This window comes from Tenrec ecaudatus, chromosome 13 (assembly GCF_050624435.1).
Source record: "Tenrec ecaudatus isolate mTenEca1 chromosome 13, mTenEca1.hap1, whole genome shotgun sequence".
NCBI classification, from domain to species: Eukaryota; Metazoa; Chordata; class Mammalia; order Afrosoricida; family Tenrecidae; genus Tenrec; species Tenrec ecaudatus.
Genome location: NC_134542.1, coordinates 15,388,695 through 15,411,202, shown reverse-complemented (window position 1 = coordinate 15,411,202; position 22,508 = coordinate 15,388,695). Strand labels below are relative to the sequence as shown.

At 41.1% G+C, this 22,508-nt stretch overlaps 1 protein-coding gene across 1 annotated transcript in view; it reads left to right on the top strand.

The window, feature by feature from the left end:
• ACSL3 (acyl-CoA synthetase long chain family member 3) overlaps nucleotides 1–22,508 on the top strand; it is a 56,061-nt gene that overhangs the window by 30,540 nt on the left and 3,013 nt on the right. Inside the window, exons 3-13 of the mRNA XM_075528954.1 lie at nucleotides 3,899–4,076; nucleotides 6,484–6,593; nucleotides 7,366–7,504; nucleotides 9,051–9,207; nucleotides 11,252–11,375; nucleotides 11,803–11,874; nucleotides 13,241–13,380; nucleotides 15,936–16,108; nucleotides 17,613–17,687; nucleotides 19,141–19,332; nucleotides 20,634–20,748. Of these exons, the coding sequence (XP_075385069.1) occupies nucleotides 3,899–4,076; nucleotides 6,484–6,593; nucleotides 7,366–7,504; nucleotides 9,051–9,207; nucleotides 11,252–11,375; nucleotides 11,803–11,874; nucleotides 13,241–13,380; nucleotides 15,936–16,108; nucleotides 17,613–17,687; nucleotides 19,141–19,332; nucleotides 20,634–20,748 (1,475 nt within the window). The remainder of the gene's footprint in view (nucleotides 1–3,898; nucleotides 4,077–6,483; nucleotides 6,594–7,365; nucleotides 7,505–9,050; nucleotides 9,208–11,251; nucleotides 11,376–11,802; nucleotides 11,875–13,240; nucleotides 13,381–15,935; nucleotides 16,109–17,612; nucleotides 17,688–19,140; nucleotides 19,333–20,633; nucleotides 20,749–22,508) is intronic.

The window sequence follows — 22,508 nt, the reverse complement described above, 5'->3', positions numbered from 1 at the left end:
CAATGGGTATCCCAGACTTAGTGAGCTGCTTGTTTAATATCAAAGACTATAGCCTTCCTTCCGTATGGATTACACCTCAATGTAAAGGAAACAAAAGCCCTCACAACGACATCTAGTATAATGATAAACAGAAAAGATTGAAATGATCAAAGATTTCATTTTTCTTGGATCCACAATTACCATTCATGGAAACAGCAGTTAAGAAATCAATGTCTTGCATTAGTAAATCTACAGGATTTACAAAGAGCAAAGAGGTCACTTTGAGGACTAAGGTGTATCTAACCCAAGCCACAGATTTTTGTTGGCCTCATATGCAGTTAAAAGTTGGATCGTAAATAAGGAAGACTGCAAAATAATTGATGTTTTTGATGTGAAGAATACTGAAATTACATGGACTGCCAGAAGAATAAACAAGCCAGAATACAGCATTCCTGGTAAGTGAGGAAGGCTGGATTTCATTTCACCTACTTTGGATATACTATCAGGAGTGACCAGTCCTTGGAAAGGGACCTCATGCATGATAAAGTAGAAGATTAGTGAATGAGAAGACCTTCTAGGAGATGGATTGACAGGGTACAGGGCAGTGTTTTGTCCCGTTGTGCCTAGGGTCATTTTGAGTTGCTATGTTGTTTTGGGCCATCTAAACTATACCTAAGAGAGGGGAGAGGTCATATTGATTCCTTCAAGTGCAGAGGGAATTGAAGTTGTGTTAAATACATTGTCCACCACACATTTAATAAATTTGGAGCCCCTTGTGCCAGAAATAGAAACTAGGAAGTTATAGAAACTAGTAAGACAATCTGAGCAAGATACTGGTTTCTCCTCATGGGACTTATATTAACTGAAATGTTTGTATTCCAAATAGCAAAGGTATGTGGGGGTGGGAAGTGAGATTGGTGGTTCAAGCAAACTTCCATGATCACATTATGGTTGAGCTGGGATCTGAATGGCAAGAGGTGCCAACTTTACAAAGATCTGGGTAAAGAACCTTTTAGGCAGTGGTGCATGTTTAAGCAGGGATTAATTAATCTAGTGGGGTACAGTGTCTTGGTTGCCTAATTTAAGGCATTTAGATTGAGAGTGAGTGACAGCCTCATGAAATGTGTCTGCAGCTTCATCCTACTATATGTGCTGACTGAGACTGTTGAATAGAAACGATAAGGTTGTGAGTTAGGGGCAGAGGGTTTAAGATGGTCACAGAGGTAAAGTAAGTCTAGGACCACTTAGGGCTTTGTAAATATTTAAACTCCATTTCTACTGGAAAGGCATTACAGGGTGTTGAGCAATACTTGTTTTTTTCTTTTTTAAAGAATGGATGAAAGCTGACCAACAAGCATGTTCAGGGAGTGCTGGACGAAGATGCTAGACATGGAGATGGAGAGAAATGGATGCATTTGGGCTTTCTTTTAGTAGAAAATGTCCACAGAACTTGCTGATTACTTTAGAAATGAGTTTTGAAAATAAACTTAATGGAGGATAACTTCTGGGTTGTGGGTAGTGTTACTTTTTACTTTCTGAATGGCAAGGAGAAAAGATTATGTTGGAATGGTGGGGTGAATTAAAGAGTTTTGTTTGGGAGCGTACTAGGTTTATGCTTCTACTAGACCTCTCAGTTGAATAATCAAGTATAAAAGGGAGTGTTTATTCAAACAGGGTTGGGGAAGAGAAATGTGAGAAGCTCTTTTTTTTTTAAAAATACACCCCCCACCCCACCCACTCCCGAAGCTCTTTTGAAGCAACGTCTCTGAGAAGTTGACTTTTCTCAGGGACACTTCAGCCATTGTAGCACAAGGTACCACAATGAGCATGACTAGAAATGCATTAGTGTAAGTTATTAACCGGGATGGTAGGAAGATAAAGGAGCTTATTGTTCAGTCAAGTTTGAGACATTATCACCTGGGATGGGAAGAGAAAAAGAGTGGGGAAGATTCTTGAATAGAAAGATATCAAATAGCTGCTTTGGAGGAAAAAAAGACAGTAGAGAAGCAAATAGGTTTGTTGGGTTTTGAGATTTGTAATCCTGTATAAACTTGTGTGTGTTTTTTTCTTTAGCTGTTTTTGGCAAGATTTGGCAAGATAGACAATGAATAAAGAAATAGTTGTTTCATTGCGGGTTGGGAATTATCTCGGGGATAGAGCTGGAATTAGAAACACTTTTTTTTTTTTTTTTTTTTTTACAGAGGTCAGATAAAACTTTGAGCTGCAGGGTCTTCCAAATGTAATCCTAATGAAAAAGGTAACAACTGAAGCTTAGTGATTTTTTTTTTAAGACTTGAAATAATAGAATCTAGATTGGGTTTGTATATTGTTTCTATTCTTTCCTATGTGAAGAAATACTGCCCTTGAACGAGACTATTCTTTGGTTTCTTTGCCATGTGATGACAACTTCGTGGGTTCATGGTGTATTTGGATTGTGTACGTGTAAGGCCTTGCCAGAACATGCCCATGTGTTTTGAGAGTTGTGAAGTTTGTCATTTTGATTCTAGAATCTAGAAGAAGGTAGCTCATGCTTATCTTTGGAATGTAAAATTAGTAATAATTGTAATCCAGTTCCTGGACATTTTAGCCAAATTCTCATCTGTCTTCTCACCCTCACAGGAGCTCCCGTGCTGAGCATTTCGTGGGGGTGCAGAGCAAGGTGAGAGTTTGGGACCATTAACAATAACTTTCATCTTAAACAGTCCTTCCTCATCAGGATAAGACTTTGTCTTCAATCCATTATTGGAAAAGAGGGCAGCATTTTTCCATTTTTATCAGTCCTCCAGACTCTCCAGATTTAGAAATCTCTTAGCTATTGTTTAAAAATGAATGTGGTCAGCTGGTTTCAGTCGATGGGAGACATATATGACAGTTATGCTTGGGAATGGTTTGCGTATTTCTTGCAGAGTTTCCCCAGTGTATCGTGATTAGGATTTATGATTTGATCATGTGGGAAAAAGCACTAAGGACAGAGAGATTTAAAGGGTTTTGTGACTGATTCAAGGGCACCTGGTGGCACAGTGGTTAAGTTCTCAGCTACTAAGCAGAAGGTCAGGGTTCAAACCCACTAGCAGCTCTGCAGGAGAAAAGTGGTGGTCGGCCTCCTTAAAGATTGCAGAAGTAGGAACAGTAGATACCCTCTGGGGAAATTTCCCTCTCAGCATTGCTCTGAGTTAGGATCAGTGTTGCTCGGCAGTGGGGAGCTGTTGATGTTACCTGCACTTCTGATAAAAAATATCGGAAGCTTGCGGGTGCCCATGAGCATTTGAATCTTCCACAGAGGGACTCTGATGAATAATGTAACTAGCTCCAGTGTGGTTGAATAAATAGAGACATGTTTATTTTGCCAACCCAGAGTTGAGACAATTCACTGAGTAGCCGTACTGTTATTCTTACCTTGGATAAAGAGCTATTTTTTGTTTGTGGATTTTGTTACACCTTCTGATATTTGAAATTAGGAATTCATGTCAAAGGAAAGTAAAATTTTGATATCAGGAGTACTTGTTATGAGGCAAAATATGTATTTTGAATGCCCAAGTCACTCAAGTAACTGACATAAGTAAATATTGGAATATGGCCGCTTGGACATGAAGTTTATCTTTAAGATAACATTAAACAATGACACTTAAGGAATCACAAAAAGGAACCCCTACTTGTGAAAACCCTTGTAGTCAAAGATGTAACAGAAGATTTGAGTTGGGATGGAACTTGACTTTAAAAAATATAAATGGATTAATATATATATGGATTTTTCATTGGAAATTCACTTTCTAGTATTTCATTACCCCCCAAAACACAAAACATGCCTTAGATAAACATTATTTTCTAGTTTTCAAAATTTGAGTCCCATCCTGGTTATTTTCTCTTAAGTTACTGTTTTGGTTGACATTAAAAGTGATTTGTATTTTTTGTTCTTCAGGTTATTCTTGGACAGTATAATTGGCTTTCCTATGAAGATGTCTTCATTCGAGCCTTTAATTTTGGAAATGGCTTACAAATGTTGGGGCAGAAACCAAAGACCAATATTGCCATCTTCTGTGAGACCAGGGCGGAATGGATGATTGCTGCTCAGGCCTGCTTTATGTATAACTTTCAGCGTATGTTGACTTTCTTACCTTTTCCAAGAGTGGCGTGAGTTATGGGAGAAATGATGCTAACTTTGTCAATCTCAAGGGATTGAAATTCTAATGCTAGTGGTTATTTACAATTGGAGGATTCTTTTCTTATGACTTAGAATTTTAGACCATTTTTGAGAAGAAACAAGTCCCAGGTGGCAAGGAAACTCAAGGGTGTTTCTGGGCCTACGGAGAAATCCACGTAGTCCCTGAGCCAGACTGCATTTCAAGTCTTTGCTACTTTTGAACCCAGGCTGCATTCCAGGTCTTTGCTATCCGAGCTGTGCTCTACACCACATCCATATTCCAGCCTCGTGCACTTTACGGCATTAAGTTAAACAGCACAGAGGGCTTTTTGTTACTTACTCATTCTAATAGTGATCACAATGGCTCATTCTGAGAGAGAGGCCTGGGAGCTCAGTCCTTGGTCTCAGATGGCTAAGCAGTTTTTTAAAAAGGTATTTACTTTTGGCTGTTTTATGCTGCTTTAATTTTTTTTAACAGTCTTCTTGACATACAATTCATATACCATTTAATTCACTGGTTTCAGTACATTAAAAAGAGTTGTGTCGTGATCACCACCATCCATTTAGAACACTTTCTCTATTCTTACAGTCATTGTTACTAGCTTCCCTTTCCTCCCTGCTACAACCCTAAGAAACTCTAGATATACCTATTCTGGATTTCATATAAAGAAAATCACACCAAAGCAAAACAAAAAAACCACAACAAAACAAAATTAGTATAAATTTAAAATGGGTCAAAAGGGAAAACAAGATAACATGTTAAAATTTAACCTACCATATATACTCGTGTATAAAATGTGCTGAAAAACTGGTTCGGCTTATACACAAGTCAGCGGTATCCCAGCGAGGTGTAGTAACATCTCGTGGTTGATTGCATTTCCTCCGCTGTTCATTCAAAGCCCCGCTGACACTGCAGGGCTTTGAATGTTTGTTTACTCCCATCTAACCAATCAGAGCCGTCCTATGACATGGACGGCTCCAATTCGCAGAAGCACCCATAGTGATTCACTTACGCCTGGCAGCTGAACTGGTAAGGATGTGTCTGGCTGCGCTCCGTCTCTCCCTTCTGGTCTCTGTGTTAATTCACATCCTGCATTTCCCACCCTAGGCTTATACTCGAGTCAATCAGTTTTTCTGGTTTCCCAGGTAATAATTAGGTACCTCGGCTTACACTCGGGTCAGCTTATATTCAAGTATATACGGTAATCGTATCTGCCTTAATTCACTTTCCAATGTACTCTGAGAGAAAGGCTTTTCACTTCCCTGGTCAGAGGTTAAAGGGGATTCACTGGAACCTTTGTCCACACGGGGACCCTACAAATGAATTTTGGACTTTCACTGTCATCCATTTCCTTCTGCAAACCAGATCCTCAGAATTTAAGCTTTAGTACAATTCTTTCCTTCAGTCTTAGATTTTATTATTTACAATCCTTAGATCATACAAGTGGGTATGCATTTTCTGTGTGGACTTGCTGACACCTCAGGTAGATGGCTGTTTTAAGACCCCAGACACTGTTCTTGCTGATAGCCAGCCACCATCTGATATCTTCACCACACTTTACTAGGGCAAACATGCCTTCAGCGGTCTCTTCATGAGGTTGACGAGAGAGCCACATTATAATTAACATTATTAGATAGTTTTGAACCTTTTCAACAACCTTTTAGATTAGATTTCTCTAATTTAGAATAAGCAATTCCTCTACTTGTTTGTGCTGTTTTCTTACTAGCATTGTACCTTATGAATTACATTTTGTATGTCATCTTTTTTCTTTATATTTAGTGTGTCATTATATAGGTATATGGTCTCTTTAATATTAAGCAGCAAGTGGTCAGTATTTAAGACTTAAATTTTTAGAAATCAGTTACAACTACTTCTAGTGTGACAGTCAATTGAGTTGAGTACATCTGTAGTTGAAACAAAATTTAAAAAAAATCTTAAATGTGGCAAATCTTGTTAGGAAGTTAGGGAAAAGGTAAGTATATTAATCAGTACATAGGTTTTCCAAAAGTTGATGAGAAAATTCCCTGATCTTTGAATTGCATTTTTTTTACCCACTGTTCGAAGCCCTCTTGGATGATAATAGGTGAAGGAAAATAAAACCCACCATGAATTTAACGAGAGTCCAGTGTGTGCCATGAAAGGAACCGGGTGGGTAAAGTAGGTGGTTGCCGGTGCCCAGGTGAGGGTGATACTGGTGGCAGATGTGGGCTGCTTCTGGAAAGGTTTGCTGCATTGCCTAGGCTGCCCCCGTGGGGTACTTTTATTGTTAAACTCTGTTACTGCTCATGTGTGGACTCTCAGGGACATGTGTGTACACTTGGTGGCTCCATGACCATCTAACTTACCTTTTTCTTCTCTGAAGTTGTTACGTTATATGCCACTCTGGGAGGCCCAGCGATTGTTCATGGATTAAATGAAACAGAGGTGACCAACATCATTACAAGTAAAGAACTCTTGCAGACAAAATTGAAGGTAAGGAAATGTTACTCTCTATCTGGTACTTCTGACATGAGCCCTAAGATTATTAATAATCGAGTTCTTTCTTTTAACTCAGTAGATTTGTAAGTGGTTAGGGCTGTCATAATTTTTCTTTTCTAAGTGAAAGGAAATTGCATTTCATATATCCCGAGTTATGTCATCCAGAAAATTGTATGTTACATGCCAATATGCCTACCTCTTAAGTTGAAGCAATTATAGCTTTTTCTCTTCTGTGTTATTTTGGAGAGCTATTTTAAAACTGGTTGTTTTTAACCAATTGCATTGAATTCCCAAAATTGTTTCATAAGGAATAACAGTTTCTTTGGTGTTTATGTAGCTCTCTTGAAAACCCAGAAGGACATTTGGCTGTCTGAAAACGCAACCTAGAAAATCCTGTAGGGCACTTTACTTTGTCGCATGTGATTGCAGTGAGTCACCAGCACAGGGCAGCGGAGTGTCCCTCAGCCTGTCTTTACAGGCCAGTTGTGCAGGGAGTACCCAAGGGTACACAGGAAATTGAATACTGGAAAATAGTCTTTTCAATTTTAGCCCAATATTTTTGCATCAGCAAAAGTGGTATTTACACACAGTGCACTGGTGCCCACCCCCCTCCCGTGTGTGTGTGTGTGTGTGTGTGTGTGTGTGTGTGTGAAATTACTTTTATAATTTATTGACCATTAGAAAGGTCCATAGGTTCACAATTGTTGGCACGCATAGGCTGTCTGGAGACTTTTGAGGGAAATGCTTCTTGTTTGTGTTTCTCCAGGATATCGTTTCTTCAGTGCCATGCCTGCGCCACATCATCACTGTTGACAGCAAGCCACCAACCTGGTCAGAGTTCCCCAAGGGAGTCATTGTGCACACCATGGCTGCAGTGCAGGCTCTGGGATCCAAGGCGAGTTCAGGTATGTCAGGGTGTCTGCTTCTCCTTCCCTGTGTGGACACTGCCACCTTCTGGCCACACAAATGATTTCAGATTGCTGTCAGATTGGTGGCAAACCGGGTTTCTAACCTGTTGTGTTGGGAATTGTTACTTAACTCTAGTAGCCTTTAAAGAAAAGCTTGAAGGAAAAAAAAACCAAAATTGTTTCTTAATGTTATAAGAATTTAATTGGAATTAACTCAGGTACCTTTCTTTGTTATTGGAGTTTAATTTGCAGTTAGACAAGCTAGAAGCTGGAAGTGCTAGCTCTGCTTGTAGCCATGGCACCCAGGAACCTTCAGGGAGGTGGTGGTGGAGGCTGGCAGTATGGATGGAAGGAGTGATTAGGAGATTAAGAGGATTTAAAGACTGTAAATTGTTCTTGATACATACTCTGGGGTGGATGAGAAGGAAAGGCAATACCTAGGGGACACATCATAAACTTGCCCTCGATATGTATGAAGTCCTCAGGTAGGTTGGTCTCACGATCGATTGAGACTGGTGTCCTTCGGTGCCATCGCTCGCTGCAGCTTGTCAATGCCTGCCTCCAGGCAGCTCCCCTTGAGCTTGCATGCTGTAACCAGGACCCTGAGCACCATCAAGTAACGACCACCATTGTGGGACAGGGATAGTTTTTTTAAGGAAATTGTCTCAAGTTCGAGCCAAGCCACCATTGTCTGTTTACTGTTGTTGAACTAGAGGAACAACCTTTTGTCCATATTTCCTTTCTTCCCTTTCTGAAGTAGCCTTACAGAAGCCACAGTGATACTTGTCACAGGTGACAAACCCCCTAGTCAAAGTGACATTACTTTCCATCCTTATCTGGAGTTTTAAAATTCACCCTTGAAGATCTTGAGAGATTGGCCCCAGGTGTTCCGTCCCTTCTCCCAGTGGCAGCGGCTAGCAGCTTCGCTGTGTGCCTTTCCTTTTTGTCATCACTTTTACTGTAGATTCCTCTGTCTCTTCCCAGTAGCACACGTAGTTTCCTTAGGTGCAGTGGCTGGACCTCTCTGTGATCCCTGTTTGACTATAAAAGGAGCCCTGGTCATGCCATGGCTAAGGGTTTGGCTGCTCACTGCAAGGCCATTGATTTAAACCGGTGGTTCTCAACCTTCGTAATGCTGCGACCCTTGAATACGGTTCCTCATGTTGTGGTGACCCCCCCCAAAAGTCAAATTATTTTCGTTGCTGCTTCGTAACTGTAGTTTTGCTTCTATTATGAATTGGGCGACTCTTGTGAAAGGGTCATTTGACCCTCAAAACAACTCACGAGTTGTTCCTTGGGAGAAAGATACGGCAGTGTGCTTGGGTCAAGGTTATGTCTTAGAAAGCCCATGGGTAGTCCTGCTCTGTCCAAGAGGCCACTGTGAGTCAGAATTGACTTGACACAGCAATGGTTTGTGTTTTTGCCGTGGAATGACCACAGTCAGTAGGTCTTGAATTTACAACTAGTTGAAGAAAAAATTCAGTGATGTGGCTTAATTTCTTAGAAATGTGTGTGTTTATGTATATATGTTTCTTTCTTCCAGACACAGAAAATGGGCTGAAGAGAAAACCACTCCCCTCGGACATTGCGGTGATCATGTATACTAGTGGGTCCACGGGTTTGCCCAAGGGCGTCATGATCTCTCACAGCAACATCATTGCTGGGATAACGGGGATGGCTGAACGCATTCCGGATCTGGGGTACGTCACAATCTGCCATGCTTGGGTGGCGGTGGTGGGGACGGTGTTTGTCACTGTTGATCATTGTGCCTTTAATTTCTGAGTAGCTCCCTAAGTCACTTTGCCAAAAGCATTTCTTGTAGAAAAAAAAGGACATTAAAATTAATCACAAAAGATTTAAAACTAGTTTAATTATAGACCGTCATTATTAAAAATTATTGCTTTAGGGAAACCGAGCTGATTCCAGGAACCCAAGTGGAAGGTGAATTATGAGAATGATGAGTGCAACGAATGTATAAAGGTGCTTTGCTCAATTGATGTATGTACAGACTGTGATAAGAGCCTTATGAGCCCCAATAAAAAGATTTAAAAAAATTATTGCTTTAAAAAGTCACATTTTAAGTGCCTGTCATTGTAGTTGTCAATTCTTTAAATGATTTTGATCAGATGGTGGTGGTTATTTTTACACCTGTTTTATAATCTAGGTCAATGGTTCTCAGCCTGGGGGTCGAACGACCCTTTCACAGGGGTCGCCCAATTCATAACAGTAGCAAAATTACAGTTATGATGTAGCAACGAAAATAATTTTATGGTTGGGGGATCACCACAACATGAACTGTATTAAAGGGTCTCAGCATCAGGAAGGTTGAGAACCACTGATCTAGGTAAATCCGTAACTCAAGCACTTCTTAAACACTTTTGTGTTTATAGTCAGTATTTTAAAAAAAGAAAGAGTATTTTAAAGACAAACTCCAGCAGTAGCATAGCTGGGTATGTGGGGGATTGGAAAGGAAATTGTGCCTGAGGCAGAGTCATGACCTGGTGACTGATCTGGGCTGGTGCGGGGGCTGGATCATTACGCACACAGAAAGCCCCAGTGAAGGTGGTTTACTGAGTTATGTGTTGGACAGCTCCCTGCAAGGACAACAGTGGGAACCTACGAGCGCTCGGAAAATGAGTCCCAGAAACCCTCAGGGCAGGTCTACCCTGGCCTGTGGGGTCAGAATCGACTTGAGGACAGTGGGCTTTGTTTTGGTTTTGTGCACAGTCTTTTTTGGTTTGCTTAGTCTGGGTTATTATGGGATTAAACCTGGTGATGAAGACAGAAAGGTTCTGCTTATGTATGGGAAACATTCTGAAAAAGTGATAAACAACTATCAGTTTGCCTGTGTGGCTGATAATATTTTGGAGGTGGAGAAATTCACTTGTGTACACATGCAGTCACATTTCTTCAGTAAGATAAGGCTTAAAAAGATATGGTGTACTGTTTACCATGCAGTCCAACTCGTAAGCACAGGAACTGTTGTATAGTTATGGCAGACAGTTTTGGGGGTCTATTGAAGCCCTGACCAAAAGGTCAGCAGTTCAAGATCACCAAGTTGGTCCTTGAGAGAAAGTTGAGACTTGCTGCTCTCAAAAAGATTTAGTCTTAGAAACTCACAGTTCTGCTCTCTCCTGGAGGGTCACAATGAGTTGAAATTGAGAGTTGAGAACTACAAAGACCCAATTTCTCTTTGGATGATTTATAATTTCGTTCAAAAGAAAGTTTCATTTTTTTTCCCAGACCCCACTTTTTCTGATCTGAGAGGATCTCCAGTGGGATAGCAGTTAAGCACCCACCCAGCTGCTAATTGAAAGTGAGATGATTTCAACCCATCAGCCATTTGAAGGGAGAGAAGGAAGAGCTTTTTCCTCCCATAAAAATGTACCGTCATGGACACAGTCGCTAGAATCACTCCATATGGCCTCCTTTGCAGTGCTCTTCCTTGGTTTGGTCCAGGCAGGACTGGCTGCCCTGCACTTGGAGCTCACCACTCCTCTCTTAGAGTATCTGCCTTTATCCTGAGCTGTAGCTAGTAGCTCCGTTGCCCGAGCCACACTCACATGTACACACGCATGCCACCAGCAAGCCTGATGGATGTCTGGTGGGCCCTTCCCCAGGCCTTTTCCAGCTGTTTTGTGCACGTGTGTTGTATTGCACCTGTGAGGTTGCACAGACTTGTCCTTCATTACAGTCCCTCTTCTGTCACTGCACATAGCTGCTCATGTCTGCTTTTCCTTTTAGAGAAGACGACGTCTACGTGGGATACCTGCCTTTGGCCCATGTTCTAGAATTAAGTGCTGAGCTTGTCTGCCTTTCACATGGATGCTGCATTGGCTATTCTTCACCACAGACATTAGCCGACCAGGTATATGCCTAAAAATGAAAAACAATTATGATTTTTAACAATTTAATTTTTCCCTTTAAGCATGACATTATATCATAAAAGTACAATTGTTTATTGGGAAATAAGCATTCCCTTTTAAGGATGTAAGGAGCCATGGTGCCTCAATATGATAAACATTAAAACGCACCAGCCGGTGCATGGGAGAAAGAAGATCCTGTCTGCTTCTGTAAAGGTTAGAGTCTTGGGAACCCCAAGGTGCAACACTACTCTGCCCTCCAGTGTTGCCGTGGCCCAAATCAACCCATAGCAGAGTGTGCGCTCTGTTTCAGTGTCTATTCAGATAGAAATACAATTTTACAATGATGAATTTGATAGATTCTTTGATCTAAGAATGCCGTTTTGGCTTTCAAATTAAGGATTACTTACACAGATAATTTTCTCTTTCTAGTCTTCAAAAATTAAAAAAGGGAGCAAAGGAGATACATCTGTGTTAAAACCAACACTCATGGCAGCTGTCCCGGTAAGACTGACCACTTTTTAATATTGAATGTTAAAGAGCTTTGTTGGCATTTGCTACAGAACAACTAATGCTAGCGGAAAGGATATTAGTGTCAAGGTAATCCATGCAGTGTTTATTCCTTATTGATCTGTATTGCCTTAAGCCCTATAGGGTGTATTCCCTCTTAGTTTAGCTTTAAATTTAAATCTTATTTACTAAATATTCAACTTTGTTTCACCTTTTGTGATACTATTTACTCCCTTCCCTAAATTGCTTGTTAAAATCATGTTCATGCTTTATCTGTAGAAATCTGAAGCCCACGGGAAATGGGGGTCAGGTTTGAGGTCACCCCCTTCTAAGTGAGTTGTATAATTTCTGGGCTCTCAGGGAACACCTGGCCGAGACACCAAAAAAGTAGCAGAGAAGCTGGCACAGTATGGAGTTACTCATTGGGGGCTGTGCAATCTGTTCCAGCCTGGGGTACAGAGCAATGTGGAAATGGGCCAGCCCTGATCTTCTGGTTCCTAGTCTGGCTTTTCTGTTATGTTTGAAAAGTATCGAGGACTCATATTATCAAGGACTTGAATGCTAACAGTCAAGTGTAGTTACTTGCTTATTTATTCCAGATCAAATATAAAGGAGTTGTAGTGTTTCTGTAGAAATAATTAGTTTAGTAAGTAGTAGCTTACTTTATACTCCCCAGTTCAGCTAAAGATTACATGCCATTTAAAATTGTAAAGTAACAAATACTTCAAGTCATTAAAGTGTACTTCACTGTAATATAGTCAGCAACATGTGAATGCCGACAAGGATCTTTTCCTAGGTGCAGCAGTAAATCCAAACACGTCCATGGTCCTTTTATGAGCACAGACTCTGGCAACCTTACATAAGATCAAGTTGTGAGGGTCTAAGAACCAGCTTAGTGTTCAGATTAGTAAGGAATGAGCAAAGCATTAGTAATAGTCTGCTCAGTAATAGTCTGCTCAGTAATAGTCTGCTCAGTAATAGTCTGCTCAGTAATAGTCTGCTCAGTAATAGTCTGCTCAGTAATAGTCTGCTCAGTAATAGTCTGCTCAGTAATAGTCTGCTCAGTAATAGTCTGCTCAGTAATAGTCTGCTCAGTAATAGTCTGCTCAGTAATAGTCTGCTCAGTAATAGTCTGTTCCTTCGCTAAGGCTTTTGGTTTTCATATTTCTTAGTCGTGTTTGTGTCAAGATGTCTTTTGCTATCAAAACAGTTTGTTTGCAGAACTCTCATTCTCAAACTAATTGTGGTGTCTTTGAAACCTGTGGTCTTGAGCGCTCTTTCAAAAAGATACTTTAGTGAGAAATGTAAACCTGATGTTATGATAGAAAGGCACTATATTAACATCTTTTTGTGTGTCCAGGAAATCATGGATCGGATCTACAAAAATGTCATGAATAAAGTGAATGACATGAGTAGTTTTCAGCGCAATCTATTTATTCTGGCCTATAATTACAAAATGGAACAGATTTCAAAAGGACACACTACTCCACTGTGTGACAGGTAAGTGATGATCCTTTCTCTTGGTCTCCCTCAGTCAGAGCCTGGCTAAATGAAGGAGCCGTAAGCAAGAAATTCATCTTAAAAAGTCAAAAGAACAACCCCCCTCACCCCAACTGAGTAGTTTATTAAAGGAGAAAAAAAGTAATTATGTGTGTGTTCCATACCCTGAAAACAATCTCACTTTTCACGCTTCTTTCTATCCTGAGGTCTCATGCATGGTAGCTTGGATTCTGCTATCAAAAGAACTTTTGAAAACATCTTTAGCAGAAAAGAGTGAGAGACTTAAAACAAAATCAGCCGTATTTTTCAAGAACTATTTTCAGTTACAATTTTGCTATAGGTACTCATGTTTTCTGTGGCATTTGCATGGTTTTAATCCCTTGGAGCAGTCATTTTCTATTGGCCTTTAAATTTATTCAAAACTAACAAAAATGCTACCCTACAAGTTGTGTTTACTTTTGACCAGTTTCCCCCAAGCCTTTGATTTTGTAGTGCAAGGAGAGTAAGTACATGGAAGGGTGTAAAAGAGCCATCCACCTGTGGATATGGGTTTCATTGTGCATGTTTTTACATAGCCTGGTGTGGCTGCTGCCTGTCTGTCCACCAGGACAGTGGAACACATAAGACAAAGTCAGAGGGACTTCTCAGACAAAACTAAACACCTCATTAGACAAGCTCCTCGTCTGAAGGGCTAATGGACCACGTGCACCACACCCCAAGACAAGATGAACTAGGTGGTGCCCGGCTACTACTACCAACCCCTCTGATGGGGATCTTAACAGAGGGACCCAGACAGAGTGGGAGAAAAATGGAACAACAAATGAGATTCTCATGAAATTGGAGAGAGAGACCCCTAAGAGTATGGCCTCACGAGACACTCTGGCCTGGAACTGAGATACTGCGTTTCAGCCAGAGCATTGGCCCACGAGAGACCGTTACCACGGGAGAGAGAGAGGTTCCTTAGAACAGGCAGTTAGTTATATGAACTCCAAAGGACATTTGCCCAAAGGCGGGCATGAGAGGGCAGGGAGGAGTAGACATCGAAGAGGAAAGGAAATGGGGAGCTCGGGCAGACAAGAAGAGCCTGCTGACATATGTATTTGGGAAATGCTACCAGTTCTTGGGTATGTTTTTGTACAAATTACTGAGGGGGAAACAAATTTGTTCTGTAAACATTCACCCAAAGCACAATTAAATTAACAAATAAATGGCTGCCACTTCATTTGCACCTGTTTCAAAATTACTTAAAAGAATTGTACCCTTTCAATCAAGGTAATTAGCAGTCTGTTTTATTAACGTGTTTTTAAGATGAAATATAAAAATTAACTGCCCTGATTATTGTTTATTTTCCTAGTTCCTCATAGATAATTTACCAGACTTTTTATAAGATGATAAACACTTCTGAACTTAGTAAAAATTTACTTAATTGCGATATATAAATATATACATGTTTCTAATAAAATATGCTAAAACAAATGTTGATTTAATTTTCTGAAGACAGTGTTTAGCATAACACACTATACATACATACATACATGCATACATGTATACATACTTGTACAGTAAAAGTTATGGAACCTGGTGGTGTAATGGTTTTACAATGGGCCGTGATCTACACCATCAGCAGTTTGAAACCACCAGCAGCTCCTTTCGAGAAAGACTGGGCTTTCTACTGTAACTCGCCAGTTGACTTACTGGTGGTGAGTTTGGGTTTGGGTTATAGTAAAAGTTACTCTGCTGGCCTTAGTTAGGTTCTTTGTTATATACAAATCAGCCCCCAAAACTTGGAAGTCAAAGACAAGAGGGCTTCAGTAAGTGTGGCAAAATGGCATTAAAAAATGAACTTTTTCTATGAATCTTTTGAAATTCTCTGGTTTGTGTTACTTGGAAAACTTGTTTTTCCCCCATAAAAATTACTGTGCTATAATCTATATAACAAAAATGGTTATTTTCACCATTTTAAAGTGTCTAATTAGTCACTGTATTGTGCAGCCGCCACCACTCCAAACAGAAATTCCCCAGGAGCCCCAGCCCCTCATGACCACCGATGCAGTCTTCCTTTTCCAGGCCTTCTCTGTAGAAGGTTTGTGTGTGTCTGACATTTCAACACATCCCAAGGTTCATCCATGTGGTAGCCTGTCTCATAGCTTTTCATTTGTTGTCCTTCTTGGATGAGTAACATTTGTACAAGGAAGTTTCAAAAGTTTGTGGGAAAAATTTTAATTCCCTTTTTCCCGTGAACTGTTTGGAGCCCTTTGGCATGTACTTGAAAAGCTGTTAGGAGGAAATAACGTGACGGGCTTCGTAAAGTTCGTGGAGAAATCCCATTGTTTATCAGTTCCGTTTGCTCTCCGTCCTCACACCTCTTAGCTGACTGAACTATTAACATTTAAGAGGGGAGGCAGTGGGGTTAAGAGAATCTCCTGAATGATGTGACTTGGAATAAGTTATTTCGTTTGAAAATTTCATATGGCAAGATTGAATCCTAAGTGATTTGGAACATTCTGCCCAGCTTTTTAAAGAACTCTTGTGATTTTTTTGATTTTTCTGTTTAGGTTTGTTTTCCGGAAAGTACGGAGCTTGATAGGTGGAAACATCCGACTTCTTTTGTGTGGAGGAGCTCCACTCTCTGCAACCACACAGCGATTCATGAACATCTGCTTTTGCTGCTCGGTGGGGCAGGGCTATGGCCTCACAGAGTCGTCTGGGGCCGGGACAATCACAGAAGGTGGGTGTTGTCCCACAAACATGCTGTGGAGCAGCGTCAGTCTCTTCGGTCATACATAGGGGACAGAGTAGCTAAGGTGTTTGTGGAGGAGAATCATGGTAAATTCCCGTCAAGGTTAAAGTTGGGAAAGGTATTCTGTAGGATGACAGGCCTTGGCCATGGTAAAAATTCCTCTCGGGGGCTCTACAGGCTGAAACCATACATTTAGCGTTACAAACTATCAGCACCCTGGAGAAGAAGCTTGAATAACACGTCTTGCACATTTTGCTCACCACCAGTTGATAAACTTCTTTCCCTGTAGTAAAACAAACATGCTTTTGTTTGGCTCTGTTCTGTAGGTGTGTGTGCTAAGGCTCAAGTGAGGAGCTCTGTGTGGGAGGAGAGGTCTGTACAAGTGTAGAGGGAAACTAGATCTGGATGTGGACATTGTAATCAACAGAAGAGTCATGGTGACCTGGCTCACACCGCTGAGGATCAGCTCCGTACTCCTTCCTGTGCACCAAGGCCTGGCGAAATTGTGCTGCTTCTAATCTGTGGTCGAGATCTGGCTAGACACTAAACCTTTCTTACCCCGTCACCTCCCCCACCTTGAATGCTTTTATTCTGTCTATCTATGTCTGTCTGTCTGTTTGTCTGTCTGTCTATCCATCCATCCATCCATCCATCCATCCATCCATCCATCCATCCATCCATCCATCCATCTATCCATCCATCCATCCATCCTACCTCTAAATCTCATTTTCCCAAGAATAAGCAATATCAAATCTATGCTTCCTTTCTTCGAGGAGCTTCAATTCTGTTGTAAGAAATGTGCACAGTAATACTCATTTACAGTTGAGGTATTAGATAGCAGCCTTTGATTTCTGACACTTGACGGATTTTTAGAAGGGAAGCAAACAGTGCATTAGTAATTGATAATAGAGGTCGGTTCTCCTCTTGAATATTGGGAATCAGATATCTCAGTCTCAGCCTGGTGTTAGGATGTGACTGTATGTTGGGTGTGAGAACATTAGTGGCTGTGAGGGGAGGGGGGGTGGTAGTTGTGCAGAGCGTCAGGCCTGGCGGGGGGCCGAGGGGGTAGGTGCAAACCACTGCCCACCACCCTTGAAGAGAGGAGTTACTCACAAACTTCTGTGGATGAAACTGGCCTTGGTGTGAGGACATGAGGGAAGTGGAGCTGGCCTGCCCACGTAAAGGATCCCTCCGCTGTTGAGGTGCTGGAAATGGAGGCCCCCTGGCCACCAGTCCTTCTTACAACAGTGGTAACTAATTCAAGTTTAAAACTATGAGTCGGCATTGACTTTAGTTTGAGTTTTCTCTTTAAGCGACCAAACGGTGCATCCACACAAGTCACACCACCTTTTGAACAGTTTGTTCATTCAACTTTCAAAGATTTTGGGGGATCTTTAAGCTTTGTGATAAATCATCTGAGTAATTTAGGAAAGCAAAGCAGTCTATTAATACGTTACTGTTGTTTCAAGCACATTTCCCTCTTGCTTTGTAGTGTGGGACTACAATACCGGCAGAGTGGGGGCGCCGTTAGTTTGCTGTGAAATCAAGTTAAAGAACTGGGACGAAGGTAACGGCCCATGCTAACCAACGTGACGCTGAATTTCCATAACACTAAACTTTTACATTAGAATTGCGCATCTTTGTTTTTTTTAGTTGTCCTTAGAATATAAAGTCACCCCTGGGCACCCTTCTTAAAATTGAGATTGTTTTTTGGAGGGCTATGTGAATACAGTTATTTTGCTTCATTCAAAGATTGCTTTAAAGAATTAGCATTTTTATTTTATTGCATAAATGCAGGTTAGAATTGGGGGAAAAGTAAATGTACTTACTATTAATGACAATAGTTTTTCTAGAAATGAAATAGTAAAATTTGTCTTATGAAGCTGAGGATCCTTTTATTGGCTTCCCATTTTTATTTCTCTTGAGAGACTTCAATTTAGGATTTTCAGAATGAAATTCACCAACATTCCATAAAAGCTCTTCTACTTTGTGGTTTAAATGCCCATCACTTAAAAAAAAACGCCCCAAACCACTTATGTATGATTTTTGGGGAGTATACTTTCCCTTCACAAAGTAAAGATGCTAAGGCTCATCTGCCATTTCAGCTGACATTTAGCAGAATTAGGGAAAATTTTCAGCAAATTTTAGCTTTAAGAGTCATCTTAAAATTATAAGGAATAAATAAATAAAACACCGGTATTTGGGACTTTAATTTTATTCAGAGATTTCTTCTGTTTCCGTGCATGGATCTAATACTTTCTTCAGTTTATTAGTGTAATGTCAAAGAATCTTCAGAGAATCTTTTTTAAAAATCACCTGTATCGTATTTCACATCGTACATCAGAGTGGGGAATCTTTTTTTCAGCCAAGGACCACTTGGATATTTATAACATCATTTGTGGACTGTTCAGAAGTAACAGCTTAAAAATGAGCCTGCTATATTTGGTCAAACATTTAAGTAACTCACCCCAAATGTGATAGCTGAAACTGCTTCGCTGGTGAGATGTGTGACTTTAGCTGGTATTGGTAATTTGTCAGATCTGTGCGCTGGACACCCCCCACTCATGCCCTAGATAGAGGAGGAGCCCTGGTGGCACAGTGGGTAAAGCATCCAACTGCTAACTGGAAGATCAGGGCTTTGAACTTACCAGTTGCTTTGTGGGAGAAAGATGTGACAATCTGCTCCCATAAAGATTTATAGCCTTGAGAACCCTATGGGGCAGTTTTACTTTGTCCTGTGTGTTTGTTGTGAGTTGAAATTGACTCAACGTCAGTGGATTTTTATAGATTGAAGATGCTGGATTTCATTAGATGTTTTTTCTTGGAATATAGTACTTTATGCTTATTGCTAAGTGATTGAAAATCTGTACCATGTTTTGTGTTTTCAAGCTTTCTGTCTGTCTTGTGTCTAGGGAAACTAATTGGATTCAAACAAGAGATCTCGTTAGAAAATAATGGCTTACGTTTTCACATGTATGCAGGAATGAACGTACTGAGCTAATAACTATTATGTGTATTAGGTGGATACTTCAATACTGACAAGCCACATCCGAGGGGTGAAATTCTTATTGGTGGCCAAAATGTGACAATGGGATACTACAAAAATGAAGCCAAAACAAAAACTGATTTCTTTGAAGATGAAAACGGACAGAGGTGGCTGCGTACCGGTGACATTGGAGAGTTTGACCCGGATGGCTGTTTGAAGATTATTGGTGAGCCAGCTAATTCTGGTTTGCCTGTCAGTGTTCCTGACACTATTGCATAAAGTAGAGATGATGTAGACAGAGAAGCCATGCAATAATGTGAAGCTGTTGGTGTGGGCTCTGCATCACCCTGGATCTGGAAGCTTGTAGCACAATTTGTTTTAGAATTCTCAAATGGTTCAACAATACTGGCGTTTTAAATGCATACTTGTGAAATGCCATCAAGTCCACTTTAGGTAATTTTTAAGAGTGAATTCTTTCCTGCCCCTGTGGCCCGCTTCCTTCTTTTCTCTGCCCCTTCACTTGATGGTCGGGCTGGCCTTCGCCTCTGTCACCTGGACTGTCGCGGTGCATTTCTCTCTGTTGCCATGCTGGCGGCCTTCTCAGTGCTGCCCATGGATTCTAAACACTGACCTTGCCAGGTTACTTTCTTGCGGAAAACCTTTCTGTGGCTCCTAAGTTCAGTTTGGAGCACGTTAATTCTGTGGCCCTGTTCACCTCTCCCTGTCACTTACAGCTGCTACCGTCTCATTGCATGTAGCCCAAGCAGACATACTACTTCTGGGCCGTTGCCAGGGCGGTTCCACTTGACCACCTATGTTGTCCCTATAAGGCACAGCTCAGGCCTCACGCCCAGGAATTCTTTCGAATCCTCACATTAGTGAGTAAACGCTTGTTATGTGCATAGCAACTTGGTGTACAACAGAACAACACACTGCCCAGTTGTGCCGTCCTCATAATTGTTGCCCTTTTTTTATAGGTACATCTTGTATTTGTCCACATCTTGGAGGGGCTTCCTCCTCTTCTCTAACCGTCTACTTTATAAAGCATGAAGTCCTGGAACGGGCTAGTCTTTCCTGATCCCATGTTCAGAGTACTAGGGGCGAGTCTCATTATCCTTGCTCTGAAGGAGCGTTCTAAATGCAGTTTTCCCAAAATAGATTTGTTTATTCTTCTGGCAGTCCATTGTTCACCAGCAGCATCATGTAAATGTTAGGGATTTTTCTGCTGTCCTTATTCTGAGTCCCTTTCACATGCAAATGAGGCCACGAGGTGGACTATTTCAGGCACTGGCGCGGTTTATGGCCTTAATGTTTAAGTTCAAAAAGTGGTTTTTCTAAAAAATACAAACAAAACCAAAAACGTATATGCATTTGATAGTATAAAAATTAGGGCATACTTTTATTCTGGTCATTATAGTGAACCTAATTGTCAGCCATTATTTAGGGGATGGTCAATATTTATGTGCAGTGAAGTATTATTCTCACTTATTCATTCTCTTCCCCTCCTTCCCTTCCTATTTGGCACAGATCGTAAAAAGGACCTTGTAAAACTCCAGGCAGGAGAGTATGTTTCTCTTGGGAAAGTAGAAGCTGCTTTGAAGAATCTCCCACTAGTAGACAACATTTGTGCATATGCAAACAGGTAAGGAACTTGGGTTGTATGAAAACATGGGCTGTGCTATTGGTATTAACTGGTATTGGTGGGCCTGTGTGATCCCTGGGGGCGCAGGTGGTTGGACATTGAGTTGCAACCACAAGGTTGTTGGTTCAAACCTACCAGCTGCTCCACAGAAGCAAGATGCTCTAATTTTCTAAAGAGTGACAAATCCTAGGAAGCAGTTCTGCTCTGCCCTATGTGGTTGTAGTGTGAGTTAGAATCCACTCAGTGGCAGTGGGTTTGCTTATGAGCCTTCCTTGTAAAATTGTCCCAAAGATTTTTAGGTGTTGGCTCTGGGAATGGCCTCTTTGAACCAGCCATCTGGGGATTCTTTTCCGTGATGCCTCCCCTCTGCTCCATTTTCTCCATCACACCTCAGCACTGTGTCTGTGTGGTGGGAGGAAATGGGAGAAAACAACAACCCATCTTTCTTCTTGCTGCCTCTCCCTGCTCAGCAGAGCACCAGCGAACCAGCCCGGACAGAGGGAAGGGAAGAAGGGCTGTCAGAGCAGTGCCTGGCTCGGTTCTTCCCAGTCTTGCTTCCCCTTGGGCCTGCTTGGGACCTTGGCCGGGACTGGGCCTCCCACTTTCAGTGAAGCACAGAGAGTCCCTGATCCAGGACCATACAGAGGCAGCTGAAGAGCAGAGCTTCCAGCCAAATCCCGGGAATGTGCGGGAGTTTCAGATGCAAACCCTGCCTGTTTTTGTTTGTTTTTCCTGTAAGAGCCTTGCACTTGGAATTTTTTCTCTAGTGTTATTGAACAGATATTTTCTGGGCTGACCTAAGATCCTGACATCTTTAATTTTGGGGAGAAGACCCAATTTAGAAATAGGCTTTGGGGTGCAGACCAAGTGTAAGATTGACTGTTACTGACTTAAAAATAGACCTGCCTTTGGAGTAGCCATTTTACATAGTTGTAGTCATGTTGGAAGTCATTCTGGATTGTATTTTATGACACTGTCCTGAACTATTCATAATGTGCTGCGTTTAGTGAAAGATTAGTTATTTTTTAATGGCCTTCAGAAAAGTATCTTTTCACAGGTGCGCCATATTCAGCATTCTCGCAACACAGATTTTGATGACATGAAAAAGAAAAATGATTGTCAAACTATTTTGATTTTCTGCCATATACCTTTAGCTAGAATTTTTAGACACTCAATAGTGACTTTTTAAAACATAAGCAATGGCATAGCCTAGTGGGAGGAGTCTTGGTGGTGTCGTTGGTTTCCCATAGAGCTTCTAACTGGAAAGTCACCAATTTGGACTCGCCAGCTGCCAGTGGAAGAAAGATGAGGCTGTTTGTTCTTGTAAAGATTTATCGCCTAGGAAACCCTAAGCCCCTAGGCAGTAGTTCTGTCCTGTCTTGTAGTAGGGTCATGTGAGTTGGAATTGACTTGATGGTAGTGGGTTGGAGTGGGAGTTGGAGTATGCATTATGATATTTTTAAACGATTTAAAAGTGTATAGTAATATCCATAATAGTTCTGCATGGTTGAAATTTATGTCATGAAATAAAAGATGAATTTTTTTGTAAGCATTGAAGTGTTCTGCCCCAAAACATTGGAACCATCTCAGTCATTTTCTCTGTCATTGAGTGGATTCCTACTCAGTGACCCCATTGGACAGAGTGGAACTGTTCCTGTGGGTTTTTGAGGTTGTAATTTTTTATGGGGAGTAGCAGCTGTTGAGTTTGAACTGCTAACTCTGGTTAGTAACCCAATGGGAAACCACTTGGTGGTTTCAAA